General features: G+C 47.4%; 2 protein-coding genes across 2 annotated transcripts in view; one reads left to right on the top strand and one right to left on the bottom strand.

Annotated features, from left to right (window-relative positions):
* SREK1IP1 (SREK1 interacting protein 1) overlaps window positions 1-5,837 on the bottom strand; it is a 185,088-nt gene extending 179,251 nt beyond the window's left edge. Inside the window, exon 1 of the mRNA XM_082248201.1 lies at window positions 5,756-5,837. Coding sequence (XP_082104327.1) covers window positions 5,756-5,768 — 13 coding nt within the window. The 5' untranslated portion in view covers window positions 5,769-5,837. The remainder of the gene's footprint in view (window positions 1-5,755) is intronic.
* A 141-nt stretch (window positions 5,838-5,978) lies between these two features.
* CWC27 (CWC27 spliceosome associated cyclophilin) overlaps window positions 5,979-13,665 on the top strand; it is a 371,659-nt gene continuing 363,972 nt past the window's right edge. Inside the window, exons 1-2 of the mRNA XM_082248209.1 lie at window positions 5,979-6,173; window positions 10,453-10,549. Coding sequence (XP_082104335.1) covers window positions 6,132-6,173; window positions 10,453-10,549 — 139 coding nt within the window. The 5' untranslated portion in view covers window positions 5,979-6,131. The remainder of the gene's footprint in view (window positions 6,174-10,452; window positions 10,550-13,665) is intronic.

Below are 13,665 nucleotides of genomic sequence, written 5' to 3'. Positions count from 1 at the left end.
ATTTGGTCTGGGGTGGCACCATCGGGGGAGATAATTTCATTTTGGAGTAAGCCTCTAAAATAGCTGACCTAAGCCACCTGGCAATTTACCCCTTCGATGCCTGGTGGCCCTTGTTGCCTGAAAAAAAGAACAAAGAGAGAGTTTGAAGACCTAAAGTCCCTAGTTACCTCTAGGTAATGCAACAGGATTCTTCTCACATCTAAATTGTGAAACAGTCTTTCCTTAGCCTCTGAAGGGTTAGGACAAAAGGTCGGTAGGACAATATCTTGCGACCTGTTTTGAACTGACGCCACCTTTGGTAAAAAAACTCGGATCTATTTTGAGAATAATTCTATCAGGGTAGATAGACAAGAAAGGCTCATTAATTGAAAGAGCGTGCAGTTCACTGATCCTTCTTGCGGATGCAATTGCAATTAGAAATACTGTCTTGAGGGAAAGATTCCTAAAAGCGGAGTTCCACCCAAAAGTGGAACTTCCACTTTAGGTAGTGCTAACCCCCTGACATGCCACATTTGGCATGTCATTTTTTTGGGGGAGCGGGTAACCAGTTTTGACAGGTACCCGCTCCCACTTCCGCTCGGAGCGCCGCGGCGCCCTGAGCGAAAGTTCTCTTCTCCCCCTCCTTCCCTGCAATCTTCTGGGACGTCAAAGGTCCCAGAAGATTGCCGGCCAATCACGATGCGTAGCGCAGCACGCGCATGCGCAGTGCGTACCCAGCTGTGAACCCGCAAACTGTCACGGGTGCCCACACCAGTGATGCTGGCGCCGGAGAGCAGAGAGGGAGAAGAGCGAGGCTTCGGGCGGCCGCATCGCTGGACCGTTGGACAGGTGAGTGTGTTAGGCTGGAACTCCGCTTTAAAGAAATAGACTCTAAAGGTTCAAAAGGCTCCTTTGTGAAGGCCTGTAGAACCACTGACAAATCCCACTTGGGGAAAATTTTTGCAGGTGCTGGTCTGGAACGAGTAAGTGCCTTAAAGAACCTTACGATCAAAGCTTCTGAGGCAACTGGACTCTCCAGAAATACTCCTAAGGCGGCTACTTGCACATTAAGTCTCCATTCACACTAGCACGACTTGTCAGGTGACTTGGTCAGGCGACTTGGTCAGGCTGACAAGTCGTGCACCGTCGAGGTCCATTGACTGCTACAGGAGCCGTTCTAATAGGAGCGACACAATTCGCTCCGACTTAGAAAAAGGGTCCTGTACTACTTCGGGGTGACCTGGAGTGACTTGCATAGACATTCATTTTATGAAGTCCGCGCAAGTCATGCCGAAGTCGCGCTGCACGCGACTTCGCAGGTCGCCCTGAAGTCGGATCCCGACATAGTGTGAACGGAGTCTAAGAGTACTAACTGCCAAACCCTTTTCCGCAACATTCTGCAGGAACTTCAATACTGATACAATACTTTTCAAAGTTCGATTCGTTGAATGACACCAAGTATTGTAGGTTTTCCAGCATAGATGGCCCTGGTAACTTTCTTCCTACTAGAAAGTAAAAGTGGTTACTAGAGGTTCTGTGAGTCCTTTATTTTTTTAACATCTGCTCCTCAGATACCAGGCGGTGAGGTTTAGCCTGGCCACCTCCAGGTGGCATACTGGGCCCTGAAGCAGCAAATCCTGTTGAAGAGGGAGCTGAAAACAAGGTTTGACTGCCAACTGTAGAATAGTTGAGAACCAAGCTCTCTTCGGCCAAAATAGGGCGATCAGAATCACTGACGTTCTTTCCTTCTGTATTTTCCGCAACACCAGCGGAATGAGCTGAAGGGGGGGGGGGGGGGCATAACCCAGAAGAAAGTTCAAAGGATGTGCCAAGGCACCTATCCCCAGGGAACCATCGTTCGGTGGAGAGAAAATTAACGAGGGAGCTTTGAGTTTTCTCTTGACGCAAACAAGTCCACTTCTGGCCGTCCCCATGTCCTGGTGATTAATGCAAAGACTTCTGGATTCAGGCTCCAATCTGCTTCCCGAATCTTCTGTCTGCTCAAAAAATCAGCCACCTCGTTTTAACGTGCCTTTGATAGGGAACGCTGATAAGGAAAGTAACTGACTTTCCTCCCACTCCAGGATTTCGATTGACAGCAACTGAAGGGTCCTGCTACTTGTGCCCCCTTGTTTGTTTAAATAAGCCACCGCCGTGGCATTGTCCGATAACATTTGCACATGGGACCCCTGGAGGTTCGGAGAGAAGGCAGCCAAAGCAACTGCTTTTAACTCTCTCCAGTTTCAGGACTTCATTGCCTAAGCCTGGGATCAAAAACCTTGTGCCAGATTCCGATCCCATTGGGCTCCCCAACCCCACATGCTGGCATCTGTTGTCTTCTTTTCTTTGACTGGGAAGGTCCATAATAAGCCCCTTGACAAAGCTGCTTGATTTCTCCACCACCAGAGGGTTCTTTTGACCTTGGTGGGGATTTTTACTTTTGTTTCTAGGGGTTTTGGACTGTGATCCCAAACTTTCACCAGGAAATATTGGGAGTGGTCTGAAATGGAGTTTTGCCCACTGAATGGCTGGTATAGCTGAAGTTAGGGTTCCCAGGGCTGACATAACCCAATAACTCCTGATTTGTCTGTAGCATGGCTACTACACTCTGTATTTTGTTTTTCTTTTCTTCTGGAAGGAAGATTTTCTGTTCCATTGAATTTATCTGGAAGCCCAGAAACGTTACCCGCTTAGCTGGAGTGAAGCTTGACTTGTAAAAAGGTTCACAATCCAACTCAAGGATTCTAAGTGACTGCGGACCTTTATCAGATCTTCTTGTAATTTTTCCCTGGAAGGAGCAAAGAAGAGGAGGTCGTCCAGGTATGGAATCACTGAAACTCCCTAAACCCAGAGAGGCACCAGGCTTTCTGCTCCCGAAAGGGAGGGCTCTGAATTGCAGATGGAGGATTTCCTTCCCCATATCCACAGCCAACCTTAGGAACCTTTGGGACTGAGTGGCTATGGGAATATGCAGATAAGCATCCCTTAACCACTTTACCACCAGAGGATTTTGCTGTCTTATGTCCAGGCCACTTTTTGCGATTCGGCACTGTGCAACTTTAACTGACAATTGTGCGGTCGTGCGACGCCATACCCAAACAAAATTTTCGTCCTTCTTTTCCCATAAACACAGCTTTCTTTTGGTGATATTTGATCACCTGTGCGATTTTTACTTTTTGCGCTATAAACGAAAAAAAAAAAAAAAAGCGTAAATTTTGAAAAAATAACAATATTTTTCACATTTTTTTATATGAAATTCCCCCCCAAAAAAATGTAAAAATCAAAATTTTTTTAAATTTTTGGCCAATTTGTTTTCTACTACCTATGTTTGGTAAAAAAAAAAAAAAATCACAATAAGCGTATTTTGATTGGTTTGTGCAAAAGTTATTGCGTTTACCAACTAAGGGAAAGATTTCTGTCATTTTTGGTGTTTTTTTTTTTTTTTAACGAGTAATGGCGGCGATCTGCGATTTTTTTTGCGGGACTGCGACATTGCGGCGGACAGATCGGACCCTTGACTGACATTTTTGGGGGTACCAGTGACATTACTACAGTAATCAGTGCTATAAATATGCACTGTTACTGTAAAAATGACACTGGAAGGGAAGGGGTTAATTTTATTGGAGAGGGAGGGGTTAATGTATGCCTGGTGCTTACTGACGTGTGTGGGGGGAGGTGACTGAGTGACATAGGGACAGATCGCAGGTTCAGCTATGCTGAACCCTGCAATCTGACCCTGCCTGTCACTTTGGAGATCCGCCCGCTTTGTTTACACAAGCAGGCGGATCTCCAGACTCGATTCCCCGACGATCGGGGAAGAGCAGTGGCGATCGCTGCCGCTCCTCCCCTGGCCCAACTCCCGCTGTGACTGAATACAGGGGGAGCGAGCCTCCGGCGGCATGCGAGCGCCGCCCACAAGGGGAGGAGTAACGGGAACTAACCACTTTGCTGCAGTAGAGCTCGAGTGAGCGGTCGGCAAGTGGTTAAATCGATCGATCGATGTCATGAAGCATTCTTTGGTCAGCAAATTCCTGACAGTGAAGATTGAATCCATATGAAATCTTTTGTACAGGACTGACCTGTTTAATGGTTTCAGGTTGAGAATGAGCCAAAATGACTTGTAAAGGCAGGTAGGGCCGGATTAAGAGCATCATGGGCTTGGTGCTGAGGATTTTGAAGGGCCTTAAGGGCCGTGCCTTGGCATGCACCCAGAGGAGGAAGGGTGCAGCCATGCATGCCTAATTCAACATGGGATGCTGTCTCTGAAGCCCATAAACACATCCATGCATCGGCAACTGTCCCTCCTTGTCCAGCCTTCGTGCTGTGTGGGGAGGTTCTGAGGGAGCTGCCTGGGGAAGCGAGCATAGAAGCCAGACTTCTGTGTTTACAAGTGACAGAAGAGCGGTAACAGTGAATATGGCCAACCCAGGGCCTATATAAAAGGTAGGGGCCTGGAGCTGCAGCTCCAATAGCCCCTACGTTAATCTGGCCCTGAAGGCAGGGAGCTGTGAAAGCCACTGAGAGGAAAGCTGTCCTTGTAACCTTGGTTTACAAGTGACAGTGCTGGGTGGGGAGTTCGGACAAATACTGGCTGAAAAATAAAAAGCCCTCAGTGCGAGGGCAACATGAATTGGCCAGGCAGGCCAGATTTAGCCAGTGGGTCTTCTGTTTGACATATGTGCCCTAGACGGTCAAGAACAGTTTATTTTAAAAAGTGGAGGGGGGGGGGGGGGGGGATTTGGAAGGTGGGAAGTGTCCCTTTTGAGTGAAAGTCTGCTTCTACACCACAACTACACTGCATCTGATAACCACAAACCAAAAACACACTAATTCATTTGTAATATTTAAAGCAAACTCCTCCATTCATCCATGTCTACATGCTTTATTTTACTGAGAAATCACCTTGCACCCAACCCCCTCTCCCCCCAGCATTTATAGCTAGGAAACAACTGAGGAAATGTTTAAATGAGAAAAAAAAAAAAAAAAAAGGGGGGAATCAGTAAATATGATATACCATACTTTCATATCCTATTTACGTCTAAATCCATCTGCCCTTAGCTCAGGCATTAAATCAGAAGGATGTGTTAAGCTGAGAACCCCCCCCTTCTGAAGACTCCTGAGAGCCTAGGCCTGAAAAACAGTAACTGACTGAAGAAATGTTAAAAACAAAAAAGTGGCAGTAAAAAGGATACACTTTCCTATCCGATTTACTTCCTGGAATCCATCTGCCCTTAGCTCAGACATAAAAGCAGGAGAATGTGTTTAGCTGAGAAAAATCCTCCTACCCTCCTGAGATGTAGGACATCATGTGCCTAGGCCTGGAAACTAACTGTAGAAATGTTTAAAAAAAGGGGAGGGGTTGTACATCAAGCTGCATTTTTCTGTATCAAACACACTGCAAAAGGGAATGTAAATGCAAAATGTATCTCAATAAGTGCATGCAGAAACACCGCATAACGCAGAGGGAGATTGTGGGGGGTAATGAGAAAATAAGGTCAACTTTCAAAGAAGGTCCCCCCCACTTTCCATCACATTACAATAGTGGATATTCCAACCCTCCAGGAACACACCTCAGCCAAGCCCCGAGAACCTCTGCTCTGTACCTACAGAACAAGCTGGACAGAGCACACAACTACATGTGTCCCCCTGGACAGAGCACACAACTACATGTGTCCCCCTGGACAGAGCACACAACTACATGTGTCCCCCCTGGACAGAGCACACAACTACATGTGTCCCCCTGGACAGAGCACATCCTGTCCGTGTCACCACTCACCTGGCAGCGCCATAGTTCACCCCGACCTCACTCCGCTCTCCTCAGAAAATTCTCGCTAACTTCCAATTCAGCGAAACGGAACTAAACATTGTGTACCGTTTCCGGCGGGCTCCTTTACTCGTTGCACCGTGGAGCGCACCAAAAGAATACCAACGATTAACACATGATTTTATTACAATTAATGTTGGCACACGCGGCTGTGACCGACTGTGATCGGCTTCTTTATACAGGTTTTCATTTAAATTTGGTGGCACGTCTTCTAACTCCTCGCGTATGATAGTGTAGATCAGTCTGCCTCCACCCCTGTAGCAGCTGAGTGGTTCAGTCCGGAGTGTCGGGCTGCGCGCGACAGTTTGTTTTCAAGGAACCGATAGACATGAGTAACATCTACATCCAGGAGCCGCCTACTAATGGCAAGGTGCGAGGGGTGAAAGGGGGGACATGTGGGAGAGACCACTGTGGAGTGGGGTTGCAAGGGGGGACATGTGGGAGAGACCACTGTGGAGAGGGGGTGCAAGGGGGGACCTCTGGGAGAGACAACTGTGGAGAGGGCGGTGCAAGGGGAACCTCTGGGAGATATGGGAGAGATCACTGTGAAAGATGGACCTCTGGGAGAGACCACTGTGGAGAGGGGGTTGCAAGAGGGAAACTCTTGGAGAGACCACTGTGGAGAACGGGGTGCAGGGGGAGGAAACTCTGGGAGAGACCACTGTGGAGAGGGGGGTGCAAGTTGGAAACTCTGGGAGAGACCACTGTGGAGCAGGGGGAAACTCTGGGAGAGACCACTGTGAGAAGGGGGTGCAGGGGGGGACTCTGGGAGAGACCACTGTGGTGCAGGGGGGAAACTCTGGGAGAGACCACTGTGGAGAAGGGGGTGCAGGGGGGAACTCTGGGAGAGACCACTGTGGAGAGGGAGGTAAAAGTTGGAAACTCTGAGAGAGACCACTGTGGAGAAGGGGGTGCAGGGGGAATCTCTGGGAGAGACCACTGTGGAGAAGGGGTGCAGGGGGAATCTCTGGGAGAGACCACTGTTGAGAGGGGGTTGCAAGAGGGAAACTCTGGGAGAGACCACTGTTGAGAGGGGGTGCAGGGGACCCATTGGAGAAGCCATTACTGGGAGGGAAGAGGTGCGGGGGGGGGGGGGGCGTAGCAGGAAGGGGGGTGTGAGGGGAACTACTGGGGAAAACCACTGGCTGAGGGGATATCCCTAGTAGAGACCACTACAGGGAGGGGGATATCTGAGACGAACCGCTGGGAGAGACCACTATGGGTAAGGGGTGCAAGGAAGATTGCTGGGAGAGACCACTTAAGCAGGGGGGTGCGAGGTGGACCAGTGAGAGAGACCACTTAAGCAGGGGGGTGCGAGGTGGACCAGTGGGAGAGACCACTACAGGAGGAGGGTGGGGGGAGCTGCTGGGAAAGACCACTACAGGGAGGAATGCAATAGGGCGGGCGCTGGGAGAGGCCATCTCTCTGTCTTTGTACTCTCAACCAAACTGCCAAGCCATGAAATGGCTGCGGTCCCATGTTGGCGCCACAACTGATCATGTGCAGCACTTTGGATTTATAAAGGGAATGTAACAGCAGTGACCTCTAGCAGTCTGCTGCAATGTGTCTCTAGTCTGTTGCTGTCTCTTGATGCATTTCCTTAGTCTCCCTCAACTCCTATGGAACTTCTCCAACTTCTGACCATCTCCTGTCCATGTCTGCAGTCTCTGGCAGCTCTCTGTAGCATTCCATTCACTGAATATTATGTGTGGCATTTTGGTGGTACCAACAATGTCAACCACCACTGCCCTGCAAATTCAGAGCTCCAAATACGTGTAAAGTGGTTTTCTCTGAGTTCATGGGGCGTTCACATGAAATTTCCAACTCAAAAATGTGTATTTCCCACCTGTAGGATAGCATGTAATGTTCAGGTATCCATGGTTACATACAGTTTGATGTGACAGAGTGTGCCCATACTAATGCATATGGCAATTTGAATATGCTTTCCAATGAGTGCTGTGGTAGGAATCCTCCCCCCGTTCGTACTGGGGATCCAACGTTTAAAGCGGAACTACACCCATCGATTTAACGGTTTCAAAAAGCAATTCGATTCCCGGCATGCCAGGAATGAAACTGTCACATTGCTTGTGCTCACAACCAAACCTGTCAAATGGCTGGTGTCATAACTGATCACAGGTGCAGATCATGCAGAGGCTAAGATTTTCTTGGCTGAAAAGGATAGGAGGAATAAGTTCAGCTTTAAGCACGGGTGGAGGACAACTTCTCTGCCAGTAGCCCATCAAACTCCATGAGGCGCTGAAAGCTGCTGTAGCTGGATGGTGGACCCAGCGGAGTGAACATTTAGGCATTATGTGCCCAGGGGTGAATACCCAGAACACAGATTTCTTGTGTTCCAGGCATTCATCTCTGCACCAGGGGCGTAACTGCAGGGGTTGCAATTGCAACCGGGCCCCATGCTCCAGGGGGCCTGTGCGGCTCCCCTGTACACCTGGATAGGAGGGGGGGCAGGGGCAGAATGTAGAGAAATCACTGCCCTCCTTTTTCTTCCTGTAGCTGCAGGAGGAAAATGGAGGAGATTGGTTCCTCTGTATGGTGCCCCCGCCACTCCTCCTATCCAGTTCACTTGTGTTCTGCCTATCTCTGGGCCCCTGTGTGCTCCCCTGGTCCCCCCCCCCCCCCACTGTGCTCCCACCCCTCTCCTGCTGGCTGCTACAGGGGATGTGTCACATTGGAGAACCCGGAAGGGGTCGGTAAATATGTAATTTACCAGCTCCTTCCTTTTCTGAATGGACAGAGTCATAGTCAGTCAAAAAATAAAATGATAAAAAATAATACAATTACAATATTAGAAAATAAAACTTACTGACACCAGTGGGTGAACTTCCAGGATCGCAAAGGTCACACTTGTGACCGGGCCCTGGCATTCCACCGCCATGCGGAGGCCCCAAGATGGCAGGAAGGGGGCCCACTGCAGAACTTGTGAAAGGGTCCCGCTGTGGGACCGCAATAAAGGTCCCCGCAACGAGAGTAAAGGGCCCCAGGATCAGTGGGAAGAGCCCCAGGCTTGAAGGGAAGGGCCCCAGCCAGGGGTCCGGGGGGCCCTTCATGGTTTCTTGCACCGGAGCCCTGAAGGTTCTAGTTATGCCTCTGCTCTGCACACATACTGCCCTAAATGTTCCTACCGCTAGGTTCCCTGTCCAGCTGCAGCGGCTTTCGACCTCTCATAGAGATTGGCTTTCGACCTCTCATAGAGATTGACAGGCTGCTGGGCAGAGGAGCAGGATGGGAAACCTGTTCCCTCCGCCTAGAGCTGAACGTCAGAGCCCTATGCAGCGGGGCTAAACACCCAGGGAGCATGGGACGGAAGACACCTTATTATTAGACTTTTCCATCTAAAATTTTCATTGCAGCTATCTGAGCAAAGCCTAAGGGCCCATTCACACCACAATCCCTGTGTTTTCCTTGGTTTAATGCAATGTATGTTTCCATGCATTGACATGCCTTTTTAAATGTGCTGCATTGCATTTTTCTTTTAATGTTTTGCAATCTAATTTTTTTTACAAGCTTTTCTGTTGTTTTTACATTTTTTTCCCCAGAGTCTCACTGTGTTGGATTTATGCGTGTTATATGGGGGAAAAATGCACGCTGTAGTACTGTGAACTAGACTCATTGGAATACATTTTTAACAGTATATGCATTTTGGAGCGTGTATCAAATCACACCCAACTGCATTTAGTGTGAAAAAACCCAAAGGCCTTGTTCATGCAGGTTGTACATAAGTGTTCCCCTGTGGAGGACCATATTTACCCACACGGGGTGCACAGGTGTTGCATTGATCCCCATGCAGGCAGTGTCATTGCTGTCAATTGGAATGCAGTGGCTCCATGGACACAGCCGCTGCTCCAAATGTGACATCCGGGAGGGTGTGGGTTAACACTTATGTACTCCCCATGTTAAAGCGGAGTTCCACCCTCAAAATCAACTTTTCCCCATCCGCTTGCTCTAAATTACCTGAAAAAGAATTGGATACTTAACATTTTTTTTTTTTTTTTGGATTCACTCACCTTCTTTTTAAAAAAAAATAAACTTACCTTCCTCTTCCTTCCTCTTCCTCCCGCCGTGGCCGCGGCCTGCGCCGTCACTTCCTCCTTGCATTGACTCCTGAGAGATAAACGTCATCGATCCCAGGAGTCAATGCGCCTGCACCGACCCTGCTCGTCAAGCTCGTAATTCCCTGCTGAACAGCTTCTGGGCATGCCCAGAAGCTGTGCAGGGATGACGCGCCTACACCGGAAGTGACAAGCAGGGTCGGTGCAGGGCATTCTGGGACTCCGATGTCACCGAGGAGGACACTGAAGAGGACGCTCCAGCTTCAGCTGCCCACACCTGAGATGACAGTGCTGGACAAGACATTTTTAAGGTAAGTATTTCTTCTTACAGGTAAGTGAAACCTGGGACAGTTCAAAGGCTATCGTTGCTTAAATGCACTAGCCCTGACTGTCCCGGGGGTATTTTTATCTAAATTTTTTTTCAGGGTGGAACTCCGCTTTAATGAGGCCTTACTGTCAAGTGTTGTGTATATATGTGGATACATTTACATACATTATTTTAAATTCAATGTGTTTAGAACATTTTATACACTTTTAAATACAATGCTAACAGTATAATTACAACTAACAACATTTCAGGTTTTGCTGAAAACAACAGCTGGAGATATTGATATCGAGTTGTGGTCAAAGGAAGCACCAAGAGCTTGCCGAAATTTTGTCCAACTTTGTCTGGAAGGTAAAAGAGACGTTCTCCATGAATTTTTGTTTCCATTTTACAGTGTAATTTAAAATATTAAAAGTTTTTTTTGTTTAAAAAAAAAATAAAATAATAAACATGTCATACTTACCCACACTGTGCAGTGGGCAGCTCCGATCCTCTTTTTCTCAGGTACCCCCCCTCTCTCCGGTGCTCCTGGCTCCTCCCCCTTGACCAGTGCCCCCAATAGCAAGCCACTTGCTCCTGAGCCCCTCTCTATGCGTCCATAAGACACAGAGCCACGGCTCGGCCCTGCCCCGCCCCCTTACTTTCTCCTCATTTACTCACTGGCTGTGATTGTCTCAGCCAATGAGGATAGAGAGACCCGGGACAGCCGAGGTACCTGTGCACATAACTGCATGGAAAGGGGGCTCAGGTGAGTATTATGGAGGCTGTGGGGGGAGCAGCACACAGAAGGCTTTATACGTTCATGCATAGAATATATAAATGTAAAGACTGAAGGTTTTTTTATCAACACTTTAATATGGTGAAATGCTTGAGCTATTGGGTGTAAAGTTTTCATTTTACTGTAGAGTAGAAAAGGGCTTTATTTATATACAGTATTTTTATAACGATGACAAATCTATTCTTACACAGTGTTTGAGGAGTCCAGCAGGATTCTCTTAGGCTGGCCATACACGATACAATTTTCTTACAATTTTCTGAACAATTTTCTTGAAATTTACCTTCAACTATGTAGTACAAAGGCCTGCCTAATTAGATACAAGTTAAAGTGTTGTTTAGCTTTGACCTCACATTATGTGGTTTGTGGTAAATCTAACAGAAAATTGTACAACAAAAGTTGAACATGTATGGCTAGCCTTAGTTTCTTCTAAATTGCCTGTTAAGAGAGAAGTGTGGGATAGCAAAAGACAAACATACATTCTCATCTATATGGCTGCAACATCAGTCTAATGCTGCAGCTGTCTCCCCGCCGGCTCTAAGACCGAAAACTGAGTGATCATGTGACTGCTTATCACTCAGTTCTCAGTCTTCACTGAGCAGAGAGCCAGTGACTGTCAATCACCGCTTTCTGCTCTTCCCCTCCTGCACTCACTGGACCATTGGGCTGTGGAGGGGATGGGAGTGGCTGGCTCAGGCTAGCAGCGGCAGACTAATGGGCTGGTCAGGCATCTGGGTAGATCCTGACATTATTATCGGAATCCTTGTAGAGCCTGGCCTGGCTCTGTGATGTCGGCCAACACTAGGATTTGGCCTGCTGTCGGATGAATCTGGGTCACAGGAGTGTATAAATAATCCCCCTCCTGTGACACAGAAGAGAAGTATGGGCAATAAAGCTTCTCTTTTGAGCACTGTTTACATCTTTTAATATTTCAGTAAGAATAAAAGTCTTAGAGCTTATACTCTTTATTAAATCAGTATTAAAGTATATGTAAAAAAATCCTTGAAAGAGTTTCTAAACCCTCACATATACCCAGTGAAGTTAACAGCCTCAGATGATACACAGAGATTAAACCAATCCTCCTACATAACTTTTACTTGTTTATCTCTTTCCTGCATCCTTTAAAAGTGCTGAAAATTCTTCTCCATCTGTCAGTAGCACAGAGGAGGGGGCTGGGAGCTGCAATTAGCGCTCTTGTACAGTGTATGTGAGAGCTGATTGGAGGAAAGGGGCACACCCCTATTCACACATGGCACAAGAACGAAGCAGTGTTGTGAACAGACAAGCTGTGTGCTGAGCTCTTCTCCCCTGTCACCATTTTATCTCTGGTGTCAGGAAAACATCTCAGAAATTACACATGCTGATAACAAAGGAAGGAAGCACCAGAGAGAAATGACACTCAGAGCTTTGGAGAGATATATGTGCTTTGTTCAGATTTCATGACTGAGGTTTTCAGCCACTTTAAAGCCTAAGTTTTGTCAAAATAAAAAGATAAGCACAGGTGACATTACTTACTATTAATCTGTTGTGTCCATTGTGTTGCTGGTCTCTGCTTTCTTTGAAATCTTCATCATTCAATGCCCCCTTCCCCTGCCACAGTAATCTTCTGGAGCAGCCACTGCTAAAGTCCTGCACCGCAATGTGACAACATCGGGAGGCTGCTGGCTCTTTTGGGTTGAGGTTCAGCCTCCTGATGATGCGCTGTCTTCCCCTCCTTCATTAATGAATGTAATGAGTTTGGTGCTCCTGGTACCTCCTGAGATATACATATCACATATTCCAAGGAGCACCGGGGGCCCTGATGTCATTCAAATAGGCAATCAAGGAGGAAGGGGCTGGCTGAAAGCTATTTCATGGAAAAATAAAAAAGTAAACGTGAAAGCACAAGGGACATTACTTACTATTAAATTAATCCAGTGTGTCCCTTGTGCTGCTGGCTTCTGCTTTCTTTGGAATCTTAATCCTCCAACACCCCCTACCCCTGCCACCGTAATCGTCTGGTGCACCTGGGTTAAAGTGACACTAAACTAAAAAAGATTCAAGTTTGCATTGTTAACTCATAATAGTACCTTCTATTGCCTTCTCCAAACCTCCAAATGTGTTTATTTGCTGCTATGGATCCCACTTCCTATTAGAGGGTGGCTATATTAATTCTCCATGGTCTCCACTGTATGTAGGAACATAGCTTTCATCTCTTGCTTACTCCTGAGGTGGATGAGGGACAATGGACTATGAGATTTGTAACTGCAACTAACTTGCACTGCTCATTCAAAACTAATGTGAGAGGGAAAAGGTTTAGGAATGCACTGTGGAAGTTACAAGGAGGCAAAAAACACAGTAAGAAACTGTTTAATGAAAAATAGATTACAGGGCCAATAAAGAGGAACTTCACCCCCAATTATTTATATTTTTTCCCTGCCTACCCGATGCTGGGTTGTACCCCGTTCACACACACCCTGTCATCCAGCAATTTCCGGCTGAGATCCTCTTCTCTGTAGCCACTGCTCGAGGCCCGCACTCCCGTGTTCCCCTGTGACAGCATTGGAAGCTGCCCACTCTTCCGGTTTGAGGTGCAGTCACGCTGCTTGGCCCAACCCCCTCCTCTATTAAAGCGGAGTTCCACCCTGAAAAAGTTTTTTTCACTGTCCGCTTGCTCTTAATAACCTGTAAAACAATTGGATAATTAATTATC

Source organism: Pelophylax lessonae (assembly GCF_965119305.1).
Source record: "Pelophylax lessonae genome assembly, chromosome: 1".
NCBI lineage: Eukaryota > Metazoa > Chordata > Amphibia > Anura > Ranidae > Pelophylax > Pelophylax lessonae.
Note: the sequence above shows the minus strand (reverse complement) of the source record. Positions and strands in the feature narration are given on the sequence as shown.